The 24721-nt window shown below is 42.6% G+C and overlaps 1 protein-coding gene across 1 annotated transcript in view; it reads left to right on the top strand.

Annotated features, from left to right (window-relative positions):
- The window catches only part of PRKCH (protein kinase C eta), a 175239-nt gene that overhangs the window by 144936 nt on the left and 5582 nt on the right, over positions 1-24721 (top strand). Inside the window, exons 12-13 of the mRNA XM_038406933.2 lie at positions 4184-4322; positions 5311-5499. Coding sequence (XP_038262861.1) covers positions 4184-4322; positions 5311-5499 — 328 coding nt within the window. The remainder of the gene's footprint in view (positions 1-4183; positions 4323-5310; positions 5500-24721) is intronic.

The following is a 24721-nucleotide window of genomic DNA, read 5'->3' as shown; positions in this document are numbered from 1 at the left end:
TGGAATATATGTGCACAATGGCAAAATTCCCAATAGTGCAGAGGAAGCCAAAATGTGCAAATATTGCAGAGAGAACCAGGCAAGTTGCACATTTTTTCTGGAAAATTTTTGATCTTTAAACTGTGTGACAAAGCTCTGTCCTTGCCTCTGTGGCTCCCGCGTTTCCTGGCGGATTTTGCTAGCCTCAGAGGCTCACTGTGACCCTCCATGTAACCTTCTCTCTCTAGAGACAAGGGTCACAGTCTACTGAGCCATTTTCATCATAAGCCAGCGAGGGAGGTGAGGAGAAGTTTTCCTTCCTTGCACAGTCTCTGTTGTCTCCCAGTCTCAGTGATTAATCAGGGGGCAAAGAAGGGGGGGGCCGGGCCCACCCTCTACTCCAGGCTCCAGTCCAGGGACCCTAATAGTATCAGCTATGGTAGCTACCTTTTAGAAACGTAACATGTACAATTCCCTGGGCTACTTCCCCCACAACAGCCCTCACTTCCTCAAGCTCCACTTCACCCTTACCTCAGGGCCTCCTTCCTTGTGCCTGATATGGTGTGTACTACTCAGTCTCTCCAACAGTGCAGCTTCCTCCCACAGCTCCTGACATGCACACCCACCTGACTAACTGGGAGGTTTTTAACTAGTTTCAGCCAGCCCCTGATTGGCTTCAGGTGTCCCAATCAACCTAGCATTCTCCCTGCCTTCTGGAAAGTTCTTAATTGACCCCAGGTGTCTTAATTGACCTGGAGCAGCTGCCATTTTGCTTATCCTGGTACCAGGGATTTGTTTAGCCTGGAGCTAATATATGTATCTCCCACTACTTTTCTATAGCCATCTGGCCTTGCCCCATCACAACTGCCAACATAGCAAATGCATATGTTCTGATGCAAGAGGCTAGAACAGCTCCCTTTTTGTCACTTCCGTGCCTAAAATAAAAGGATGTGTTAAACTGACACACTGTAACTACATGAGGAGACAAATGCTTCATTCCTTGGTATGCACAAAGTCCTTATTCCAGTAGGAGTTTGCCTGCGAAAGGATTGCATCAGTACTGCATGACCTCAGAATAACAGCATAACAACTGCATAATGACCTTCGAAAATATCCCTCCCTTTATTGCTACATGACACTACTAAAAACATTGACTGGAAAATGCAAGCGTTAAGGGAATCTGAGGTAAATCTGACTTTGTGAGTGGGCTACTTTCCAATTTCATCAGCTTCCTGGAGTTCTTGCTGCTGAACTGAAGAGCACCTTGTAAATCTTTAGAATCCTGTCCATTTTTTTTAATAAGAAAAGGAGTACTTGTGGCACCTTAGAAACTAACAAATTTATTTTTTTTTAATGTGACCTCATTGGTTCATTTGGCATAAAGAACAGTAGGACCAGTGAATGCAAAGCAGCAAGTATACAGATTAATACCATTGACATCACTTGAGAAAACCACTGACTGCGGATAGGGTTAGTGAAGAGTGAAATAAACCTTTTTGGGCATATCCTATATTGGGAGCCAAACTTGGAGCATCTTGTGACCAAGCAAGGCTCAATTAATACGCCATTCTGGGCCACGTGAAATAATAAAATGTGAGCTTTAGATTTCACATCACTTAAAAAGATGCCAGTAGGCGCAAATGTCCACCGTGTTGCAGTGTGGGACAGACGTCATTATCAGAGGATTAATATGGAAGCCTGAGAAGCCCCCAGGCTGGAGCTTTGCTTTGGTGTGATTAAAACTATACTTGCTTCCAGAACGTGAGTGGGCAGCAGCTGGTTTAAATTTAATGGGAATTACACAAACAGAGATTCCTTTAGGGGGCACAATGAGCTTGCACCTGCAAATGCTCCTTTCATATTGGTGCTCTAATTATCATATTGTATCGCCCAGTTAACAGGGAGCCCAGGACTGCTGTAGCTCATTGGATGGGAGGCAGTGGATATTCTAGACATGGCTTCCAGGCAGAACAGGCCCTGGTGTTGCAGCTCCACTATGAAGCCTGAAGCTTGCTTAAACCTTACAGCTTCGGAGAGGGACTAAAGCCTTCAAGGACTGTGGCTGTACCTGGTTTCTCCCTCCCTCTCTCATGTATCTGTCTTGCCTGAATCTAAGTAGACAGTTTCCATTCAAGCTGTTTCCAAGAAATGTAGTAAATAGTGAATCTACAATCACTCGGATTTTATTTGGGGTATCTCCAAGGCATTCACCTATTCATCAAAATGCCTTGCCCACCTGCATATTTGTAGTGGCCTCCAACCCAGTCTTGCCTAGAACCAACAAGGATTTTACTGGCTATAAAGAATAATCTGCTGTTTTAATCACTTTCCTGCAAATTTATGGAAAACAGGGCTTGCCTTTATGCTTGGAGATGTTTCCTGATGTACCAGTAGTGCATGGCAGAATTCCAGGAGCTCTAACTGTAAACCACTCTTTAAACCACATTGCAAGGTTGTCATGACCCAACACACGTAATATGCCTCTGTGTCCTCCTAATCCCTTCCAGGGTTAGTTTTGGCCCATAAGGCTTTATGACCATTTTTCATTTTAAAAAGAAAAACTCTGCTACTTGCTTGCATCCTATCCAGAGCAAACGCTGTAGTGTAACTCAGGAGATCAGGGTTCATTCTTGGCTCCGGTGACCTTGGGCAAGTGACTTAATCTTTCTATACCACAGTTCCCATCAGCCAAGTAGGGATAATAATTTTTCCTTTCTCCCACTCTCTTGTCTATTTGTAAGCTCTTTGGGGCAGGACCTTACCCTTACTAACACAGTTGCCTAGCACAGCGAGGCCAATTGCTCCACTGTAACAGAAATAATAATAAACTCTGTAGAATCTCAATGCTAATTTAAGAGATGTTTCCTGTGGTGGTTCTGGTTATAGGACTTCTGAGACAGGGTGGGATAACTGGCCTTCTCATTTTCAGGGCACCATAGTAGAGAAGAATGGTGGCCCAATGGTTAGAATATTAGCCGGGGATCTGGGTTCTAGTCCCTTCTCTGACATAGGCTTCCTGTGCCTTAGTCTCTCTGTGCCTGGGTAAAATGGGATAATAGCCCTGCTCTACCTCCTTGGAGTGCTGTGAGGTGCCCAGATGCTATGGCAATGGGGGGGCCATATGAGTACCTACGTTAGATACCCAGAATGCCTGTCCAGCTCAGAGCTGATGTGTCTGCTCTGGAACCAAACCAGAACGTTTGGGTTGTACCACACCAGGAAGGTACTGGCTTATCTGACAGAATGCTTGGCAAGCAGAATATGTTTGAGAGGCCAAGTCACACATCTTTTCCCCAAAACCCAGGAAGAGGAAACAGAGCCCATTCCTATCATGTACACAGGCATCCTGCTGTTGATGTTAACGTCACTGGGACAGTGGTTGCTTCCCCCCATCTGCAAGTGTGCGCAGGATAAGCTTGACAGCGGAAGGGGCCAGATGCCAAGAGCTGGAGTATATTTTTAGGAAAGCATTGCCTGGGTCTGCAGATGGCTCCAGTGCTATCTGGCCATGCTCCTGACTGCACTTATGACTGTGGAATATTCCCTGGGGCCATCTCAAGGTCAAGCTGCTGACAAGCTTCCAACACTGCTTGATCCTCTAGATTCTCTGTTTCTTGGACTTAGCTTAAACTATGGGCTTCCGTTCCGATAGGTGGATAGGTGGTGTACTGGAAAGTGCATATTTCCTATGTTCCTATTCTATTGGGTGCAGCCGCTGGACATTTTAACGATAACATGGGGATGGGATAAGAAAACATAAATAACAGGATTCTTGGCAGCAAATCCTCCTCTTGGATGCAACCTCACTGAAATCAGGGCAACTAAGAACATTTAGGCCTTTGTGTTTGTAGAACTATCACTCTGCTCAAACGCATCTCAAAACTGAATTAGCAGGAGGTTCTGCAGGTCAGACTTGTGGTGCTTTAGGAAAGCCATGTGGGGAAGTTCATACAAAACCTGACCACATTAAATCTGGCTCAGCCCAACATTATTAGTTCCTCCCTTCCACAAGTGCCAAATTCATGCACACCGTTTGTTTTTTTCAAAAGATGATGGTACAGTTGGCTGCTGGGTCCAGCGATGCATGTTTGTCCAGGTTTTATTTTAAGCTCTGGAGAGTAGGGACTGTGTCTTCGTTTAGATTTGTACAGCTCCTACTATGCAGCAATTGAAATAATAACAGTAATAATTGTTGTTATTGCAGGGATCTGAAGCTGGATAATGTGTTGCTGGATCACGAGGGCCACTGCAAGTTGGCAGATTTTGGCATGTGCAAAGAGGGGATTCACAATGGAATTACTACAGCAACGTTTTGTGGCACACCGGACTACATTGCTCCAGAGGTACAGGAAACCCTTCTTCATTGGAAAATTCATTGAGCTGTTAGCAGGTCTGGTTTAAAAGCAACACAGTGAGATCTCCACTTAATTTGGCTGCATCTTATGGGGCTGACAGGTGGAAAGTTTGGTCTCAGAAACGCACTAAGATTTACAGCCCCATGGGCTAGTGAAGGATAAACAAATCTTCAGATTGTTATGGGCTGATACAGGGGCGTCGGCTCCACTGGGGGAAAAGAAAATGCATCTTGAAAAACATAGATGCCAGACTGTAGCTGCCAAAATGCTGGTTACATCAAATGGCACAGGTACCATCCCAGTGTGGTTGAAAGCAGGCTGCTGTCTCCCTCATTCCCCAACTCTCTTCTCTGCCTCTGTCTGTTCCCCCCCCCCCACGTCATTCATCTGTCTAATTTTAAAATGAATAAACACAGCTTTAAGAAGCACCTTCCCTCCAGATCCTGTAGGTGCTTCCGTAACGCTGCTGGATTTATGCTCTGTGGTCATGCTTCCTCTGCCCCACTCCTCACACTCATGCCTTCTTTTGCTCTCACACCCCTTCCTTCCTTGAGCTGGAAATGTGTTTTTGGAGCCATGTAAGCCTTTCCTTCTGGGAGGCAAAGGGGAGTGAAGAGGTTCAGGCCACAGACCCAGTTGATCCACCTCTCTAGAACAGTTTGAAAAACTTTTCAGCTCCTGCTCAGCACATTATTTTAAAGAGTCTGTTCCAAAGCACGTCTGGTAAGTGAGTACAGCTGGCAGGCCCCTTGTTTATTGGAGATATAAATCAATGGGTTGCCAGCTGGAAATGTACATCTCAGAGGGGCTCTGAGAAAGGAGGAATGGCAAGCACAGAAGAGAATACTCTTGGTTAATATGCGGTGATATGTTTTGTTCACATTAATATTCCATAATCCATTTTCTCCCGCACTTAGAAAAACAATGGTTAAGGCCAGTGAATAATATTTATCCCCCTTCCTCATCCCCATTGTAGATTCTGCAGGAGATGCTCTATGGTCCTGATGTAGACTGGTGGGCTATGGGGGTGCTGCTGTACGAGATGCTATGTGGCCATGCCCCTTTTGAAGCAGAGAATGAAGATGACCTCTTTGAAGCCATTCTGAATGATGAAGTTGTTTACCCAACCTGGCTTCAGCAGGATGCAGTAGGGATCCTGAAAGCTGTAAGTTCCTTTGCTTTTGTGTCCTCTGTGTCCTTCTTGCCAGCTCACACCAGCCTGATGTGTTCTTTAAAATAATAGTTGATATCATTTATGCAAATAGAGTTGGGTGAATAATTGATGTTTCAGTTCTCTGGCAGTTCCCAAAAGTGGAAAAAAATAATAAATATTTTGGCTCAGATTTAACTGAATTTGAAGATTCTGAAAAAAAATGTAGGGGAATCAGGTCAAACAAACATTTCATTCGATACAAAACATTTTATTTCTGGGAGTTTATAAGAGGCTAGATTTACAGAGTGGGGAGGGGATTGGAGAAGAAGTTAGTGTCTTCCTTATAAGCGGGCTTGGAAGGGTTAGATTTTTGTCGGTAAACATTGATTTCACCATACGCCCACAAACTGATGTAAAAATATTTCCATCTGTAATTAAAATTTCCAATAGACAAAGCAAGAAATATGCTGCTTGAGAACTCATTAGAGTTTTGATTTGAAGAGATTTCTTTTTATATGTTGTGACATGTGAAGTTGTGTTTGAACAGTCATAAAGTTTTCTTGTTGAATCTCAGTGTCTGCTGACATTAAAGAAGTATTGTGTGACACACCCCATAATTTCCCACAACTGTGAAAAGTTAAATTGATAAAAATTAAAAACAAGCTTAAAACCCATAACTTTTGCACAAATGTGAAAAATTTAAATCAATAAAAAAATCTTTAAAAGGCTTAAAAATAACCATCAATATTATAGATCAAAGTTATAAAAATTGAATTCTGCTAAGCCTACATATAAGTTTTATCCCAGTATATGGGAGACCTGCGTTCAGGACTCCCCTCTGCCTGACATATAATTCAATAATAATTTGAGCAGGGATTTGAGCTTGGGTTTCTCACATTGCAGGAGAGTATCCTACCCATCTGGCTATAAAGTCACTCCCTCTCTCTGGCCCAATGACTGTATAATTATGTATGCAAAGTGCAACAGTCTCAATAGGAAAAAGAAAAGGAGTACTTGTGGCACCTTAGAGATTAACAGATTTATTTGAGCATAAGCTTTCGTGAGCTACAGCTCACTTCATCGGATGCATTTGGTGGAAAATACAGTGGGGAGATTTATATACACACAGAGAACATGAAACAATGGGTTTTATCATACACACTGTAAGGAGAGTGATCACTTAAGGTGAGCCATCACCAGTAGCGGGGGGGGGGGAAGGAAGAAGACCTTTCATTGTGACAAGCAAGGTAGGCTATTTCCAGCAGTTAACAAGAACATCTGAGGAACAGTGGAGGGTGGGGTGGGGGGGAGAAATAACTTGGGGAAACAGTTTTACTTTGTGTAATGACTCATCCATTCCCAGTCTCTGTTCAAGCCTAAGTTAATTGTATCCAGTTTGCAAATTAATTCCAGTTCAGCAGTCTCTCATTGGAGTCTGTTTTTGAAGTTTTTTTGTTGAAGAATAGCCATCCTCAGGTCTGTAATCGAGTGACCAGAGAGATTGAAGTGTTCTCCGACTGGTTTTTGAATGTTATAATTCTTGACGTCTGATTTGTGTCCATTTATTCTTTTACGTAGAGACTGTCCAGTTTGACCAATGTACATGGCAGAGGGGCATTGCTGGCACATGATGGCATATATCACATTGGTAGATGTGCAGGTGAACGAGCCTCTGATAGTGTGGCTGATGTGATTAGGCCCTATGATGGTGTCCCCTGATTAGATATGTGGACACAGTTGGCAACAGGCTTTGTTGCGAGGAAGACTGACGTTGCAATTAAAGCTCTGGCATGGGACTCAGGAAATCTGGCTTCAGTTCCCACCTCTGCCACATAGTGCTGTGTGACCATGGACAACTCAGTCTCTGTGCACCTCAGATCTCCACCTGTAAAATGGGAATAATAAGCTTTCCTTTGTTCATTGAGATTGTAAAATCTTGGTGGCATGGACGGTCTTTTACTGTATGTGCATATAGCACCTACCACATTGGCGCTGCTTGGCACTGCTGTAAGGAGTGAAAGGGTAGTCCATGGGTTAAGGCACTCACCTAGGATTTAGAAGACCTAAATTCAAGTCCTTGCTCCACCACAATCTTCTTGTATAACCTGGGCCCAGGGATTAAGCCTATCAGTGCCTCAATTACTTCCTTACCTTGCAACAGCATTGTGAAGGTACATTAAAGACTTTGACATGCTCAGTCAGATACTCTGTTAATGCAGGGAACACCATATAAATACCTAACATAAATAATTAATAATTTGTGAAACACTGGCTTAAATAAATGCAGCACCATAGGAACAACTCTCTAAAGTACAGTAATCTAATAACGAAACTCTGGAAATTGATGTGGAAGGTTTCTGTGGGATATAAAGCAAATAATACAGTTTACAGCATTGTCAGCACATCCATAATATTCCTAAAAGCACACTAAAAACAAAATCCATCTCCTGAGGAAGGATTATGCTATGAAATCCAGAGGCTCCAGCCAGAGATGATCACTTTTCTCATTGAAGGCTCTCTTGGGCTTGGAAATCTCTCAAAACAATTTAAAAGGAAAAAAAGATGGTGTTTCAAAGCAGTGGAAATTCAAGAGTAGTATTTGTAGTGCTAGATCAGTGCTCTTAAATGCTTAGGACAATTTATGTCCTGGAAAGGATACCTTCTTAGGTGTATGAGTGCCAGCTAATCAAAAAACAGTTCTAAAACAGATAAAGTTGTACTTTCATATATTACAGGAATCTTATGTAAGCCTGAGACAGAATGCAAAGTGTGATACAGTAGATGCTAATCACACAAGAAAGTATGAAGTGTAATATAGAATCATAGAATCATAGAATATCAGGGTTGGAAGGGACCCCAGAAGGTCATCTAGTCCAACCCCCTGCTCAAAGCAGGACCAAGTCCCAGTTAAATCATCCTAGCCAGGGCTTTGTCAAGCCTGACCTTAAAAACCTCTAAGGAAGGAGATTCTACCACCTCCCTAGGTAACGCATTCCAGTGTTTCACCACCCTCTTAGTGAAAAAGTTTTTCCTAATATCCAATCTAAACCTCCCCCATTGCAACTTGAGACCATTACTCCTCGTTCTGTCATCTGCTACCATTGAGAACAGTCTAGAGCCATCCTCTTTGAAACCCCCTTTCAGGTAGTTGAAAGCAGCTATCAAATCCCCCCTCATTCTTCTCTTCTGCAGACTAAACAATCCCAGCTCCCTCAGCCTCTCCTCATAAGTCATGTGCTCTAGACCCCTAATCATTTTTGTTGCCCTTCGCTGTACTCTTTCCAATTTATCCACATCCTTCTTGTAGTGTGGGGCCCAAAACTGGACACAGTACTCCAGATGAGGCCTCACCAGTGTCGAATAGAGGGGAACGATCACGTCCCTCGATCTGCTCGCTATGCCCCTACTTATACATCCCAAAATGCCATTGGCCTTCTTGGCAACAAGGGCACACTGCTGACTCATATCCAGCTTCTCGTCCACTGTCACCCCTAGGTCCTTTTCCGCAGAATATAACCTATTTTGTGTCAGAACAAGGTGAAGGGGGGTTAAACTGATGACACATTTATTTCACTAATTACAACAGGCACCTCAGCACACCAGCTGGTGCAAGTTAGATTCACCCCCAAGCTGTTCTGCCCCATGCTGGCGCCAGGGCGGGGGCAAAGAATCAGGGAGTTGTAATCATAGTAATCACAATAAGTTTTCAAACATGTTACTTTAAGTAATCTTCATGTAACTGCAAATAGTAGCATGGTGAGTGGAATTGGTGAAAGAGGGTCAGGTTTCAGGAGGGGCCTAATTCAGTAAGACACCAGGGTGTTTAGGAATGTAATCAGAAGCTAGGCAGCTCCCTCAAACTGTAGACCAGGGATCTCAAGCTCAAATCACCACGAGGGCCACATGAGAACTAGTACATTGGCCCGAAGGCCGCATCACTGACACTTTTTCATATAAAGATACAAAAGCCACCGCCCCCATTCCAACCCCTTCCCCAAAGTCCCCACCCCAACTCCGCCCCCTCCCTGCCCCTTATCAAACCCCTTCCCCAAATCCCCGCCTCTTCTCCGCCTCCTACCCTGAGCGTGCAGCTCCCTGCTCCTCCCCCCTCCCTCCTGGAAAGCGCTACGTGCTGCCAAACATCTGTTTGGAGGCGGGAAGTGCCTGGAGGTAGGCAGAGGAGCGGGGATGTGATGCGCTGGTGGGGAGGAGGACGGCGGGGGAAGTGAGCTTGGTGGCCGCAGGAAATAACTCCGGGGCGGGGAGCTTGGTGGGCCACAGCAAATAACTTCACAGGCCACATGTTTGAGACCCCTGCTGTAGACCCTCAACATAATGCATAAAGATCTCTCTCCTACAACACTTTCTCACCCTAGCATTGCTTATTGCTCATTGCTCATAAAACACAAACCAGATCAGAACTGCCTTTCTGCACTTTACAAGCATTGCTTACAAAAAGCTGTGCCCTGAAAGGAATTTCTGCAATGGGAGAAAATGGGACATGGAGGGAGAAGACTTTAAAGTACTGAAGTTATGAGCAGGTCAATTTCAGAGCAATAACCAGGAGTCTGTGATGAACTGATGAGAGTTTGCATCACAGAATTTTATATATTCCATTTGGTTCAATTCCTTACACATCTGTCACTTTCCAGGTGGCTGCTGCTTCAGGTGACTGCACCAGACATTTTTATTTATGATTCAAGAGACGAAGTCACTTTTTGCATCACTAAGACACTTTTTGTGTATCTTGAGCATGAGCTCCCTGCAGTTTCTGATTAATTGCTTTTGCTTACAGACCATTTCATCAGATAGTTTCATTGGTCCCTTTTCACTTTCTCATGTTGTACTTTCAATAGTGCCAAAGCACGTCAACTTTAGAGGAAAGGCAAGTCTTTGTAACTAGATACAAAGGGATGTTTTTGGCCTCTAAATTCCAATGAATAATTGACATGCTTGTTTGCTCTTTACCTATTTTTGAATTGTAAGAAGGAATTTTAGTGCTAATAACTGAATTTATATATTTGCCACAGATATTAGCTCAGTTCAATATTTATATATGAAGTTCCCATATAACACACTCTAGTACAATGTGGGTCTTGTTCCCCTCTAGTGGTTGGTCTGTATGACAGGATGATATCTTACTATAGCTGCCGGTTGGGAGACTTGCTCAGGTGGTAGAGGACTCTTGCTTTTAACATTCTCTAAGTTACTTATATGGTTTCTATTACTATAGTGTCTGAGCACCTCACAGTCTCTATTGTATTTATTCTCACATCATTCCTGTGAGGTAGGAAACTATTAACTCCATTTTACAGATGAGGCACTGAGAGACTAAGTGATTTGCCCAAGTACTCTGACACTACAGTGATGGGCATGGTAGAAGAGCCTATATAGAATGGAACAGATCACACATGAGGTCTGGCACAGCGTGAATTGAACCTGGGTCGTCTTAATACCAGACCAATGTCCTAACTACTGGACCGTCCTTCCTCACTAACAGGCCTGGCTTGAAACCTTCAACAGTTCTAGTGATACTAATGAATGCAGAGCACAAGTGACATGCATCCCTGAAACCAAAATCAAATTCTCCCTCCAGCCAGAATGGCAAAGGGCATCAAACTAATTGGGCAGATATTTGATCTGCTAAACAGTTGGCCTTTGGAGATTTTTTTTTATAAGTTGATACAGAGGATAAATAAGCATAGGAGCAGTTTATCTTTGTGTATGACTTTATGCTGTGGTTCAGCATCATGAAGTTTGGGGCCTATTTCAAGTTGCTTTTCACCACTGTTCTGCTTTGCCCCGCTCCCTCCACCCTAGAAGTTATCTGTGCTTGTATCCTGTGAGGTAGGTTGCACCCTGTGCATCTTTGTAATTTCCTGAAGGTTGCCACTATCCATTCTCAAGTGCTGATTTAGGACATAAGCTCTTGTTTGGTCAGCAGCTGTTCCAGGAATGCTTTTGAGCATTGCTGCTGTAGGGAAACAAAAAACAAACTAGATGCACGTGGAGCCTGTGTAGAAGCCAGAGCAGAAACCATTTGTGCTTTAAACAGGAAATTGTTCCTTGTTTCCCATTCAATGTTTTGTGTCATTTAAAAAATATTTGTAAAGGGCTGGAGGGAAGGGCAGGCTGATTCTGAGCTGGTGTAAATTAGCAAAGCTGTGTTGGAATCAGTGGAACTATGCTGATTTACACCAGCTGGGGACCTGGCCATTAGCTGTAACTAGAGCTGTATGAGGTTCGTTTTCCAACTTCCGTCTCCCGCTACTCGTTATCAGCCCCAACGTAATTCTGTTTAGCTGTGCCAGGAATGAATCTGGCCCCTGCTCCTGCTGTATAAACGTCTATAAAATATACCCCCTCAAAATCCTTCGTGATATAATCTGACCTAGTTACCCCCATCTTCTGGGGAGGACTCTGTGAAAAGGAAACTTGTACTGGAAATGTCATTATGCAAGTTCCTAGACAGTGACTCACATTGGCTGTGTGTAGCTAGGGGTTCATTTTAACACAGAAATCTGATGTCTGATTAGTGACTGACTAGTGAACAATAACATTTAGAGTGGAGCTAGTGGTATTCTACGCAGCTGGAGATCTTACCGCATGAAATATGACGGTCTCTTTCATCCTTTTTGCCCAGGAGCATCATGGTATATCTGATTTCAGCACCATCAATATAACTCTAGTTGAGTTCATATCAGTGTGCTTTTCTTGGGTATGGCCCGATTCTGCACCAGCTTGCTGGAAGTTTGATTTAAAAGACACATGTTAAAAACCAAGACTCAAGGAGCAATGGTGTAAAGGGGAGGTAAAACCATGAAAGGTACACAGGCTTTCTGCACCTGGCTTCAGGGCAAGGGGAAAAGGAATGCTTGATCTACACTACCAAGATCCACACCCCTGAGCGAGATAGTTATACAAACCTAACCCCTGATGTAGACCGCACTATGTCAACAGGAAGGCTTCTCCTGCCCATATAGCTACCACCTCTCAGGAACGTAGATTAACTACCTCGACAGGAGAAGTTCTTCTGTCAGCGCAGATAGTCTTCACTAAGCGCTACACTGCTGTAAGTTTAAACGAGCCCTAAGACAATGGATCATTACAAGGGATGATGGCGTGGGTAATAGATAGAACTGGTAATCAGTGGGCCAAAGGCTTGGAGATTTGAAGATGCTTTCCAAGGTTTTCTGGAGCATACCAGCTGTATTAAAGCCTCACTCTACAAGGTAGGTAACCTCAAGGATTAAGGCATGGTAGCACCCCAGGATAGCTTTATCCTTGCCTTCTCAGCCCAGGGCTTCTAACCATCAGCCCCCCTGCCTCACATTTGACAGTCAAATAAGGAAGCTGGTGCTCACTGGGAGATGGCTGCTAGCTTCTGTGCTCAATGTGAGCATTCAGACACTTTCTTACAGCTCAGACACTCCTCCAAAAACTGGTGTGGATCACAAACTAGACTTCTTTCAGAGTAGCAGCCATGTTAGTCTGTATTCGTAAAAAGGAAAGGAGTACTTGTGGCACCTTAGAGACTAACAAATTTATTTGAGCATAAGCTTTCGTGAGCTACAGCTCACTTCATCGGATGCAACTAGACTTCAGGCCTGCTGGAGACATAGGTGCTGGAACTGGGAGTGGTGCCGCACCCCTTGAAATGGTTTCTATCATATACAGGGTTTACAGTTTGGTTCAATGGCTCTCAGCACCCCCACTTTAAAAATTGTTCCAGCACCCCTGGCTGGAGATGCATATAATGGAGAAAAAGTAGTGCTATTTAAACCTTGCTGTTGTCTGTAGAGGTCAAAATCAAGACTGGGGGATAGGAGCCTGCAATGCTGATTTTGAATGAAGAGTGAATAAGCTGAAACATACTGCAAGAGAGGGGTCAGATGCTAGAAGGCCAGCCTGGGGTTTCAGTAGTCTGTGTTCAACACTTAGTTTGGAAATGTAGGTGTAATACTGAGGGGTAATCCTTATGTTGGTGAGTTAGCAAAAAGAGCAGCATCGATGAGGCTGTAGAAGGGATGATTTAAAGAGCTAATGGGCATGGTTATAGGAGCTAATCCAGTCCTGCTGGCATAGAGGTGCCCGAAAAGTACTTGGATGTAGTGATGTGTCAGTAGTACAGTGACAAAAAGAGGGGAAAAGAAGACGGAAGTTGATCTATGTTTATAGATCACAATTATCTAGAATTGACACTGACTCAGAAGGCAAATTCTCTGGTTACAAAACTGTCTGTTGCCACAGGTCACTGAGTTCACTTCCTTCTGCGGTTATCTACATAACCCCTTTGATGCTGGTTAACATTTGCAGATGTCTGAACCCAGCATTAAAAGAAGAGCAGCAAAGTTGAGTACCTGTCATGAAGGATTTCTAATGTCAATTCCTGAGCAGAGTGTTATCGCTGGGTCCTCCATATTTCTCTTTATCACTTATTCTTTTATTGAATTTGTATTGAAAAATATAAATAGATCAAGGAATAGGAAAAGTCACTCTCCCAAGTTCAGCAGAAGCTAGCATATTTTGTCCCATATCTGTCCTTACTATTCCTCATATTGACGCACTTCCAGAATCTTATTGTTGCCTCTTTTCAGCTGAGTGGTGAGCCAATTTGGAGGCCTTGCTGGGTTATTTCCATTAGGAGGAGAAATTGATGATGGGAGTCGGGTATCTCTTTGTTCAATCCTGTTTGTTCACAACGAGTATACAAAGTTCTGCTTCCCTGTGCACAGTGGGAACAAACAACAGGAGGCAAAGAGTCCTGTGGCATCTTACAGACTAACAGACGTATTGGAGCATAAGCTTTTGTGGGTGCGTACCCACTTCGTGGGATGCATGTAGTGGAAATTTCCAGAGGCAGGTATAAATATGCAAGCAAGAATCAGACTAGGGATAACAAGGTTAGTTCAGTCAGGGAAGATGAGGTCCTCTTCTAGCAGTTGAGGTGTGAATACCGAGGGAGGAGAAACTGCTTTTGTAGTTGCCTAGCCATTCACAGTCTTTGTTTAATCCTGAGCTGATGGTGTCAAATTAGCAAATGAACTGAAGCTCAGCAGTTTCTCTTTGAAGTCTGGCCCTGAAGTTTTTTTGCTGCAGAATGGCTACCTTTAAATCTGCTCTTGTGTATCCAGGGAGGTTGAAGTGTTCACCTTCAGGTTTTTGTATATTCCATGGCAACTCCAGTTGGGAGTTTCTGTCTCTCACGGGACCTATCTGTGCTCTAGTTCTTGGCCACTGGTACACAAGATAGAGGAAGAAGGAATTAGGAGTTTCTTCTCCAGATGCAGTCAGTCATGGAGAATCTCCCCATAGTGCTCCAGAGCATGTAGAGAGACAACTGGATACGGTATCACTCCAAACCCCATGACTTCAGGAGAGTGTCCGTTAGTGGCTGAACTCCATCAGCTCGGATGTGTGTCCTGATCTAGTACATGAACGCATGTCTGGAGGGCAAAGGCCCCTGCACTGACCCCAATGTGCTCTCTGAACCTGTTTTCAGGAGACTGGAGCTTTTTAAACAGCAACTCTTAAACATGGAACCAGGTGTCTGCTCCCCCCCCATGGCCCCAGAATAGTGTATTTTGGGATACTGACTGAGGCTTTTTCAATCCCACTCAAGAGGGACTTCTCATTCAGGGGCCCAAAGACAGGATTCCATACCAAAGTACCCCAGAGTGACAGGCCAGGGTGATTGGGGCAGATAAAAGCCCTGACCGCTATCCCCAATCAATCAAGGCTCCGGAGTCTTGCAGAGCAGAGCACAAGGAAGGTCACTTAATTTTCAGTAGAGAGAGAGAGTCTTGTATGTAGAACTCCTAACAGCTACTTAAAAGTTTGTTTATTATTATCACTGTTGTTTGTGTTACAGTCTTGCCCAGTGGGCCCCAGTCATGATCAGGGCCCCATTATGCTGGGTGCTGTACGTTCGTACGAAGGCACAGTGCCTTCCTCTGCCTCCCCCAATTTTAATCTTCTTAATCAAAAAAGCAGGGTACAATTTTCTGTAAAGAGTTGTCATTCCACTGTAGCCCATAAGAGCAAAAGATCTGAGGCTAATTCAGAGCCACACATCCACCTTGTAACTGTTGGACAAAAATGAGCACACCAAATTTCCCAGAATGCCTTGCTGTCAGGATTCCTCTGTTTGCATGTTGCTTTGAGGTGTGATTCAGCCATCCTTACTTACACTGAGTAGTTCCACAAGTAGTTTCACTGAAATCAGTGGGGCTACTCAGAGTTAAGTACTACTCAGGGTGCATAAGGATGGCAGAATCAAGCACTAAAGCAGCATGCTAAATAGGGGAACTCTAGTAGGGCATTCTGGTCAATGCTTTGTGTGTTCATATAAATAACACCATAATTGCACCTTTTCAATCAAACTGTAGTGCAATGAACCAGTTTATTTGTATGGATAAGGTAGAGAACAATGTATAGAAAACAGGGGTTTTCCTAGTTTGCAGGAGATACTAAGTAAGGAAGCACAGAAAATGGTGAGGCCCCCACAAAAATGCAATTAAAGCAGAGCTAAGATCATTTTAATCTCTTATGTGTTAAGTGCTAAATGTAATTCAGTCCAAGTAAATGGAGGATAATCGCTCCAAACTGAAGTGCTCAGAGACTGAATCTGTGCCAAATGAGTGTACCACAATCTGGCCAGAAACTAGATCTGAGAGATATTGAAAAAAATTCCCCTATGGCCCTCAGTGCAGGCAAACAGCAGTAAAGAAAACAATGAGAATGCAGGAGAAATAAACAGTATATCCTAGGGGGTGTCAACTTTATCAGCTATATTGGTTACACCTGATGTAGGACCCTTACGCTTGCTCATCAGCATACTTTTACAAAGGCCTTCCGGAGTCCATGAGGGAGAGTATGCAGTCATGAGCCTCAGTCTCATCCCAATCAGCAACTTGAAACTGTCATTAGTTAGGAGAGATGGTGGGAGAGATCAGGGTTCTTGCAGTAAAAAGATTTTTTTTTTTATGAAACAGATTTTTGTAAAGAACATGATACGAGCAAACTGCTGCCAGTGCCAGGGGAGCAGAGAAACAAAATCCATAGGACTGAGCTCAGCTTTCTGCCTCAGCACCCCCGTCCGCACCAATCTTAGGCCCAGTTTGGCCCCTGTGCAAGTCAGAGCAACCTTGTGACTGCTGGCTGGTGTGCTCTCCAGCGGCACCCCAGAATGCATCCTACAGTGGACTGGAGTGTGCAAGGGGAGAACTAGGAGCTGGTGGCTTGGAGCTGGCTATACCGGCAGAACCAGAGAATATATGGAGTGTTACCACAGTGCTCTGCCTTCTTTGCACTCATTGTCCATGGATCCAGCCCAAGTTCTTTGTGTTAAGAACAAATAGAAGGCAGCAGCTAATCTGTTTTGCACACAGTGTCAGAACAAGCAGCGTGAACTTGTTTGTGCAACGAACCAGGTACTGTAAAATTTTAGACAAGAATTAAAGGGTAAAGAATGAACACTATGGTGGACACAACTGAAATCAAAGAGGAGCCATGATGAACTCATTGCTTCTCCTCAGAGTCAAGGAGCCTGGCTAACAAAAGCAGATATTAAAAATGCCTTCAAATATGCCAATACATCATTCCCTTTGGCATCTTTTCTGAATTGGCAGACCCAATAAATTCTGTCTTACAGTTAGATTGAGCTTTGGCTGTCAAAGCCACACTCAAATATTTGACTCGCTTTCTGAAGCTCTGTGCTGGATCCTTGTAAACAACTTTTGTTTACTTTTCATCTTGCATTTCCTGAGCAGTTCCCCAGGTCCGACCTCAGAACTATCATTCTGGAATCTCTGTAGCTTCCCAGCTGAGGGAACTTCCAAAGGGATCACACTAAATATTCTCTCTTCTTCCAAGCCTACAAGAAACTCATCTACATTAATACATTATTAGTAGGGCTGTCAATTAATTGCAGTTAACTCATGTGATTAACTCAAAAAAATTAATTGCGGTTTAAAAACTGAATCGCAGTTAATCTCAGTTTTAATCACACTGTTAAACAATAGAATACCAATTGAAATGTATTAAATATTTTGGATGTTTTTCTACATTTTCAAATACATTGATTTAAATTATAGCCCCAAATACAAAGTGTACAGTGCTCACTTTATATTATTTTATTACAAATATTTGCATTGTAAAAATGATAAACAAAAGAAATAGTATTTTTCAATTCACCTCATACAAGTACTGTAGTGCAATTTCTTTATCATGAAAGTGCAATTTACAAATGTAGATTTTTTTATTTGGTTATATAACTACACTCAAAAACAAAACAATGTAAAACTTTATAGCCTACAAGTCCACTCAGTCCTACTTCTTGTCTGCCAGTTGCTAAAGTTTGTTTACATTTACGGGAGATAATGCTGCCTGCTTCTTATTTACAATGTCACCTGAAAGTGAGAACAGACGTACGCATGATGCTTTCGTAGCCAGCATTGCAAGGTATTTATGTGCCCAATATGCTGAACATTTGTATGCTCCTTCGTACTTCAGCCACCATTCCAGAGGACATGCTTCCATGCTGATGACACTTGTTAAAATGTGTTAATTAAAATAAGCACTGTACACTTTGTATTCTGTGTTGTAATTGAAATCAATATATTTGAAAATGTGGAAAACATTCAAAAATATTTGTATAAATAGTATTCTATTGTTTAACAGTGCGATTAATCATGCTTAATTTTTTTTTAATTGCGTGATTAATTGCGATTAATTTTTTTATTTTAGGCACCCAGGTTTGAAAATTTTGTCTTAAGTCTATTCATTTTGTATTTGTGTTGATGGGAATATCTGAAAAAGTTGGGGGGAATCAAGCAGATTCCAGTACAAGAAGTTAGTTTGAAGCTAAACAATCAGTATTCTAACCTCACCTGGGGCAGAGAGCCACCTTCTGGGACCAGATTCTCTGCTGTGTGAATGGGCAAAATTCCTTTGATGTCAATTTTCAGAGTAGCAGCCGTGTTAGTCTGTATTCGCAAAAAGAAAGAGTACTTGTGGCACCTTAGAGACTAACAAATTTATTTGAGCATAAGCTTTCATGAGCATTTCACAAAATGCTTATGCTCAAATAAATTTGTTAGTCTCTAAGGTGCCACAAGTACTCTTTTTCTTTTTTTGATGTCAATGAAGCTTTACCCATTTACAGCTGCAGAAAATGTGGCCCCAGATGTGTTGATCACTCACACTGCTTCCTCTTTCTACCCTGGTTTATTTTGAGTATCCATCTTCCTCAACAATCTTTACTACAGAGTAATCTTCTTTGTTCTCTATAGCGGTTGGAATTGTCAGCTCCTCATCCGGTGGTCATATGATCATCTAGAGACCAAGCAGGAGTGAGACCAAACTTCTCATTTAATATCAGTGAAGTTAACCTCTGCAGCCCTGACATTTTTATTCTTAGCACTGGGGAGCTATAGCACTAAAGCTTTTGCTAGTGTCATTGTGATAGCTGTTAAGTTTTACGCTCCATGTGGCTTTTGGGAAGAGCAGAGAGGAATGATGTAGTCTTTCCCACAACGCCTTTACTTCATAGCTGGAAAGATGAAATAACCAAAACATTTTCCCCCATTTTCAAAAATGCATTTCAAGTATATTTCTATTCCGTAGACCTAATGCTACATTCTTTAGGCCTTGTCAATGTAAGAGAATTTACCATGATTCCTGCTATCAGTAACCAGAATGCCAACACAGACAGGTAAAGCTGTTATTTGCATCAGTGGAGCTCACCCCTGCTTAAACCTATGGTAAATTGACTGGCAGGAATCACAGCTTATAGCAATTTACTATACTGGACAAGGGTCCAAGCAGCAGTGCTGATAGCTGTAATCGGGGCAAATCCTCAGTGTAGAAGAGAGTTGACATTTTCAAAAGTGCCTCACTGACTTGGAAGTCTAAATCCTATTTTCAAAAATGACTTCAGCACTTAGGAGCCTAATTGTCAGTGACAGTCAGTGGAACCTGAGTCACTTTTGAAAATGGGATTATGGCTTCTGAGCCATTTAGGCACTTTTGGAAGTTATACTCCTGGTCTAGTTCAGATAGTGCTCTCGTGGAATGTAATGGGAGTCTTGTCCAAGAAAGAAGCTCAGGACCGAGCCCTGTAAGAGCTGCTAATGAAACCTATGCTATGTGAGTGCCTCCTGACTTCACATAGTTAACAAATGTAGAGCCATCTTTCTTCCCCTTTGTTTAGGGGCTGCTAAAGGCTAATAAAAACATATATTGTTGGTTTGGTTTGCTTACATAATAGTCAAACCATGTTTGCTGCAAGTCCAGTGTTCAGTCACAAGATTCATGAAGGGAAGCCTTAATTAGAGTAATAGCTCTATTTATATAACGATTATCCTTTGTCTAAAATCAGATGGATCTTTGAGAAACCCCGTTTTCTTTAAAGTTAATTTCTGTTTTGTTGTTTCAGACCACTCCTCTTAATGAGCCTGAGGATCCTGGAGAGCCCATTCTGTCTCATTCCCAAGGGAGTTGTATTTTGGTTCCATTAGTCTAGTGCACTCTTGCTTTTCCTTTTTGTGTTTATCATACTTCACTAACAACAAGAGGGAAACGCTAAGAAAAAGTACAAGGAAATATTGCTTTTGCTTAACATCTTGAAGGCAAGAGTTGGATTGGGATGGTCTGGCTTAGTGTCCATTTGAGGGAGGCTGGTCTTGTGATTAAGAGAGATGGGTTGGGAATCAGGAGATCTGTCATCGGCTCTGCCACAGACTCTCTGTGTGTCTCTGGGCTGGTCGCTTAACTTCTCTCTGCTTCAGTTCCCTATCTGTAAAATGGGGATGATAACACTTCATTAAATACTTACCTTCTGTGTCTTCTTCGTCTGTTTAGATCCTAAGCTCCTTGAGGCTTCGGTTGTGTCTTACTAAGTGTATATAAGCAGTCTAACTTAATGACCTGAGTTGTGACAGCAACATACTACTGTAGTACAAGTAGTAATAATTATTGCTAGTAGAATCCAACTGTTGTGGCTAAAGAAGGCATTTTCACCCATCCAGGTTCCTGAGATGCTTTTCCCCTCACCCCTTGTGTTTGGATTTATTTATTTATTTATTCATTTTAAACATTTCCCTCCCATTAAGAAGTAACCTACTCACCACAATATTGTGTGTGAAACTAATCAACACTGCTATAAATAAATACAAAATAGATGTGTTAAAATAATGCTGTGTGTGTGTGTGTGTGTGATCATTATATATAACTCTAAAAAGCAAGGAAATTATTATTAGAAACTTGATTTGTACAAACACTTCTGCACATTCTCAAGTCTCTAGACAAGTTTATAAAGCCGTGGTTCTTTATAAATCAGTTGCAGTGCTCAGGGGCAAGCAGTGTACAGAATAGTCCACCTGTCTACAGATTTAACTCTGGTGGATGAAAACATATTTTCCCAGTGGTGAGCTCCCTTATCCCTACAGTCTCTGTTGTAGCTTCGCTGGCAGACTAATCTTTCACTCTTAACTGTATGGAGTGATTCACTACATGTTCTTTCAATAAATATGTATCAACAATCCCGTGGAGGTCAGGTGTTCTGGCTCAATGTGCTGTTTTTGGCTGACGTTCCTCTGAGAAGTTTAGATGAGCTCAGGCTCAAAATAACTGAGTTTACAGCTTTACAAACCCATGTAGACAGAGGAGTCTAGGCCATTGATTTCAATGGAAGCAGGATCAAGTGACTTATATTATTTTTAAGCTGTTTTGCTTTTGCTAAGGGCTGTCTCATTCTTTCTATGTAACTCTTTGATGGGCAGTTTGTAGATAGAGCTGGGGAAAGAGGCAGATATCGTATTAGTTGTCTAGATATTGGTGCAAAATACAGATACTGATTAAGTACTAAATGACATTTTCCGAAAGAAACCTTTTACCTGTGAATCGTCTCCCATTACCTGCCAAAACACAGTAGAGTTGGACCTGGAAGGCCCTGTAGGTCTTTCAGACCTGGGCCTGATTATGAATATATATTAGTATAAGTCTTGGTTCTCTCTGGATTCTAAGTGGGGCCAAGACTTTTTCCTCTTCCAGAGTTTATCATTTCCCAGTACAATCCTAGAGGCCAGGCCCTGGATTTTTTAAATGTCCTTATGTGTTTTCCCTTGCCCTATTCATGTTTCATCTGGTATCCAGAAGCCCTCAGAGCTCTGTGGTGGCCTAGCATGGCATGCTGCAATACCCGTCCTGCCACTGACTAGTGAGGAAGGTGTTGGCTAAACTTTTTGAGCCATTGGCACAGGCTTCAATCTCCCATAATGTCACGTAAACACTTTGGAGAGGAAGGTTGGTCTTCGTGGTTAAGGCATTGAATTACAACTCCGGAGAGCTGGGTTGAATTCCCTGCTCTGCCACAGACTTGCTCTGTGACCTTGAGCCACTTATGCCTCAGTTACCCATCAGTAAAATGAAGATAATCCTTTTTTTTCCGCCCACTCTTTGTCTGTCCTATCTATTTAGGGGCTGTCTATTACTGTGTATATGTATAGCACCTAGCATACTGAGTCCCTGCTATTAGGCCTCTAGATCCTACTGGAATACAAAGAATAAATAATATAACATTTTTACTGATGTTCTAAGCTGCCTAGGGAGTTTCATAGATTTTTAAGGCCAGGAGAGACCATCATAATCATCTGTCTGACCTCCTGCCTTAGAATGTCAGCCAGTGAATCCTGCGTGAACCCCATTACTTTGGGCTGCATTAGAGCATATCTTTTAGATTATTAAATTTAATGAGAATCGGGCATCCAAATCCCTTAGGCGGCTTTGAACATTTCAGCCTTTAATTTGAAGTGCATCATATGATACGATACATTATGGGACAAAATATTAAAATTGACACACGCAGTAAGAGGTGCTGTTCGCATTCTGGTTTTCCTGGGATTCAGTTGCCAGATGCCTACTTGATGATGTTAAGGCCAACCGGTTACCACATAAAGCATGTTGACTCTATCCAGACGCACCATTTCCAGAAAGCGCAATAAGATTTCAGGCTCTGAAAGACTAGAAATGGCAAACAGCAGGGTGTTTGTGACAGCCCCTGGGTCACAGAGGCATGAAGACAGCACATCAGCCTGTGTAATAGGGTAGGATGTTCTGGGGTGTCATGAATATAGTAACAGTTTACAGGTACTGTATAATGGCATCTAAGGGCTAGAATTTCAGAATGATAAATCACACATACTGAGCTGCATTTGCATGCAAAATGCCTCAGTACCGTATAAAAGAAGTCAGTCAGAGATGGATGCAGTTATGTGTGATGATAATAAATGTGCCTGTCCTTTCAAATTGTATCCTGCCTGTTTTAAAACAGAATATTTTGGGCCTGACTCTCATGTAATAAAGCCCTTTGCTATCACTCTGGTCATGTAAAGGCGCCTTTGGAATATTTAGGTTTCAAAGTAGCAGCCGTGTTAGTCTATATTCGCAAAAAGAAAAGGAGTACTTGTGGCACCTTAGAGACTAACAAATTTATTTGAGCATAAGCTTTCGTGAGCTACAGCTCACTTCATCGGATGCATTTAAGCTTATGCTCAAATAAATTTGGTAGTCTCTAAGGTGCCTCAAGTACTCCTTTTCTTTTTGGAATATTTAGTTATTTACACTCATTATTAAGGCCCCACTACTCTGTCAGAGTGGTGTAAAGGGGCCTTACTGTAAATGAGGTAGAGGCCTTTTATTTTTTAGAGAGACATAAAGATAATTGTTCAGGCTTCTGCTTTATCATTTGAGCCCCAATGCCTGTGCACACTGAACACTCACACTTCCAAAACCAGACCAACTGCAGAACAGGACTGAATTTATACATAAAATACGAAGCATGGGAGAAGGAGGCTCTTTGATCAGGAATCCAGTGGTTCAAATAATTTCAAAAGATGTTTACTCTTCTGACACAGGGATCACTTCAAAAGGATTTTCGCAGCAGCCCAGCTATGAGCTTGGCAGTAATTATGCATCTTCCCAGAACTGCCCCAGGGGGCAGGCAATCAGAAGTGCATTCCATAAATGAGCAAATGGGAAAGGCTGATTCCCTTCCTCCCTCCTTTGGATACCAAAAACCAGACACATTTGGGGTTGAGATACCTTGTGTCAGCTATAATTTCCTGAGGAGTGCAGGAGGTCTACTGTGCTAATCAGAGCCAGCTAACCAAACCAGAACAATTGGGTGGACTTGATTTGTTGCAGATGCCTTTGCTTGATGCAGTTTTGGTATAATGCTGAATAAAACAAGCCATTGAGAATGTAAACACACTCCGACTTCCCCGGGCTCTGGATTGGTTTTGTGAATGGACAGAAGCATTTAGATTTTTTTGGTGGCATGGCTTGAAACTAAATGTACCAACCCTTTAGAACATAAGAATGGCCATACTAGGTCAGACCAAAGGTCCATCTAGCCCAGAATCCTGTCTTCCGACGGAGGTCAATGCCAAGTGCCCCAGAGGGAATGAACAGAACAGATAATCATCAAGTGATCCATCCCCTGTCACCTGTTCCCAGCTTCTGGCAAACAGAGGCTAGGGACACCATCCTGTCTAATATCCACTGATGGACCTATCCTCCACGAGACTTTGCTGAGATTTTGAAAATTTTTGTTATTTTTCATTCTAATCAGAGGCAGCATAGTGTAGTGAATGGGTACTGGGCTGGGAGTCAGGAGACCTGGGCTCTATTTCCAGCTGCTGTGTGACCTTGGATAAGTTACTTCATCTAGATGTGCCTCCATTTCTCCTTCCCCTCCTTTGTCTTGCCTATTTAATCTAAGTTCTTTTGGGAAAATACTGGCTTGTACTATGTGTTTGTACAGGGCCTAACACAATGGGATCTGACCATGGTAGGGGCCTCTAAGAACCACTGTAATACAAATAAGAAAGAGTAATTTTTACTTTCCCTCTGGGTCCAGAAGTGGGTTTGCTGAAACAGTAGGCGAGAGGTTCTCATCTCTCCAGCGTGACTGGAAGCAAAAGCACGGGGAATCTCACAAGCGAGTCTGTTATCATGTGATTTCCAGCCACTTTTGCAAACCTAAGAAGTTCGTATAAAGACTCTGAATGGGTTTTACTTTGCCCCTCGCTGATTTGTATATGGATTGGAATCTGAGCTGTCATGGAAGATTTTACAGAGAAATAGATCAAGGGGAATCCACTAATCCCAAATCAGAGTGTTTTTAGGGATGTGTACTTCCCTTGGATTGTGCTGGCAGAGAGGAACAAAAGCA

This window comes from Dermochelys coriacea, chromosome 6 (genome assembly GCF_009764565.3).
Source record: "Dermochelys coriacea isolate rDerCor1 chromosome 6, rDerCor1.pri.v4, whole genome shotgun sequence".
Lineage (NCBI taxonomy): Eukaryota > Metazoa > Chordata > Testudines > Dermochelyidae > Dermochelys > Dermochelys coriacea.
The sequence above is the reverse complement of the archived record's forward strand: the minus strand, read 5'-3'. Positions and strand labels throughout refer to the sequence as shown.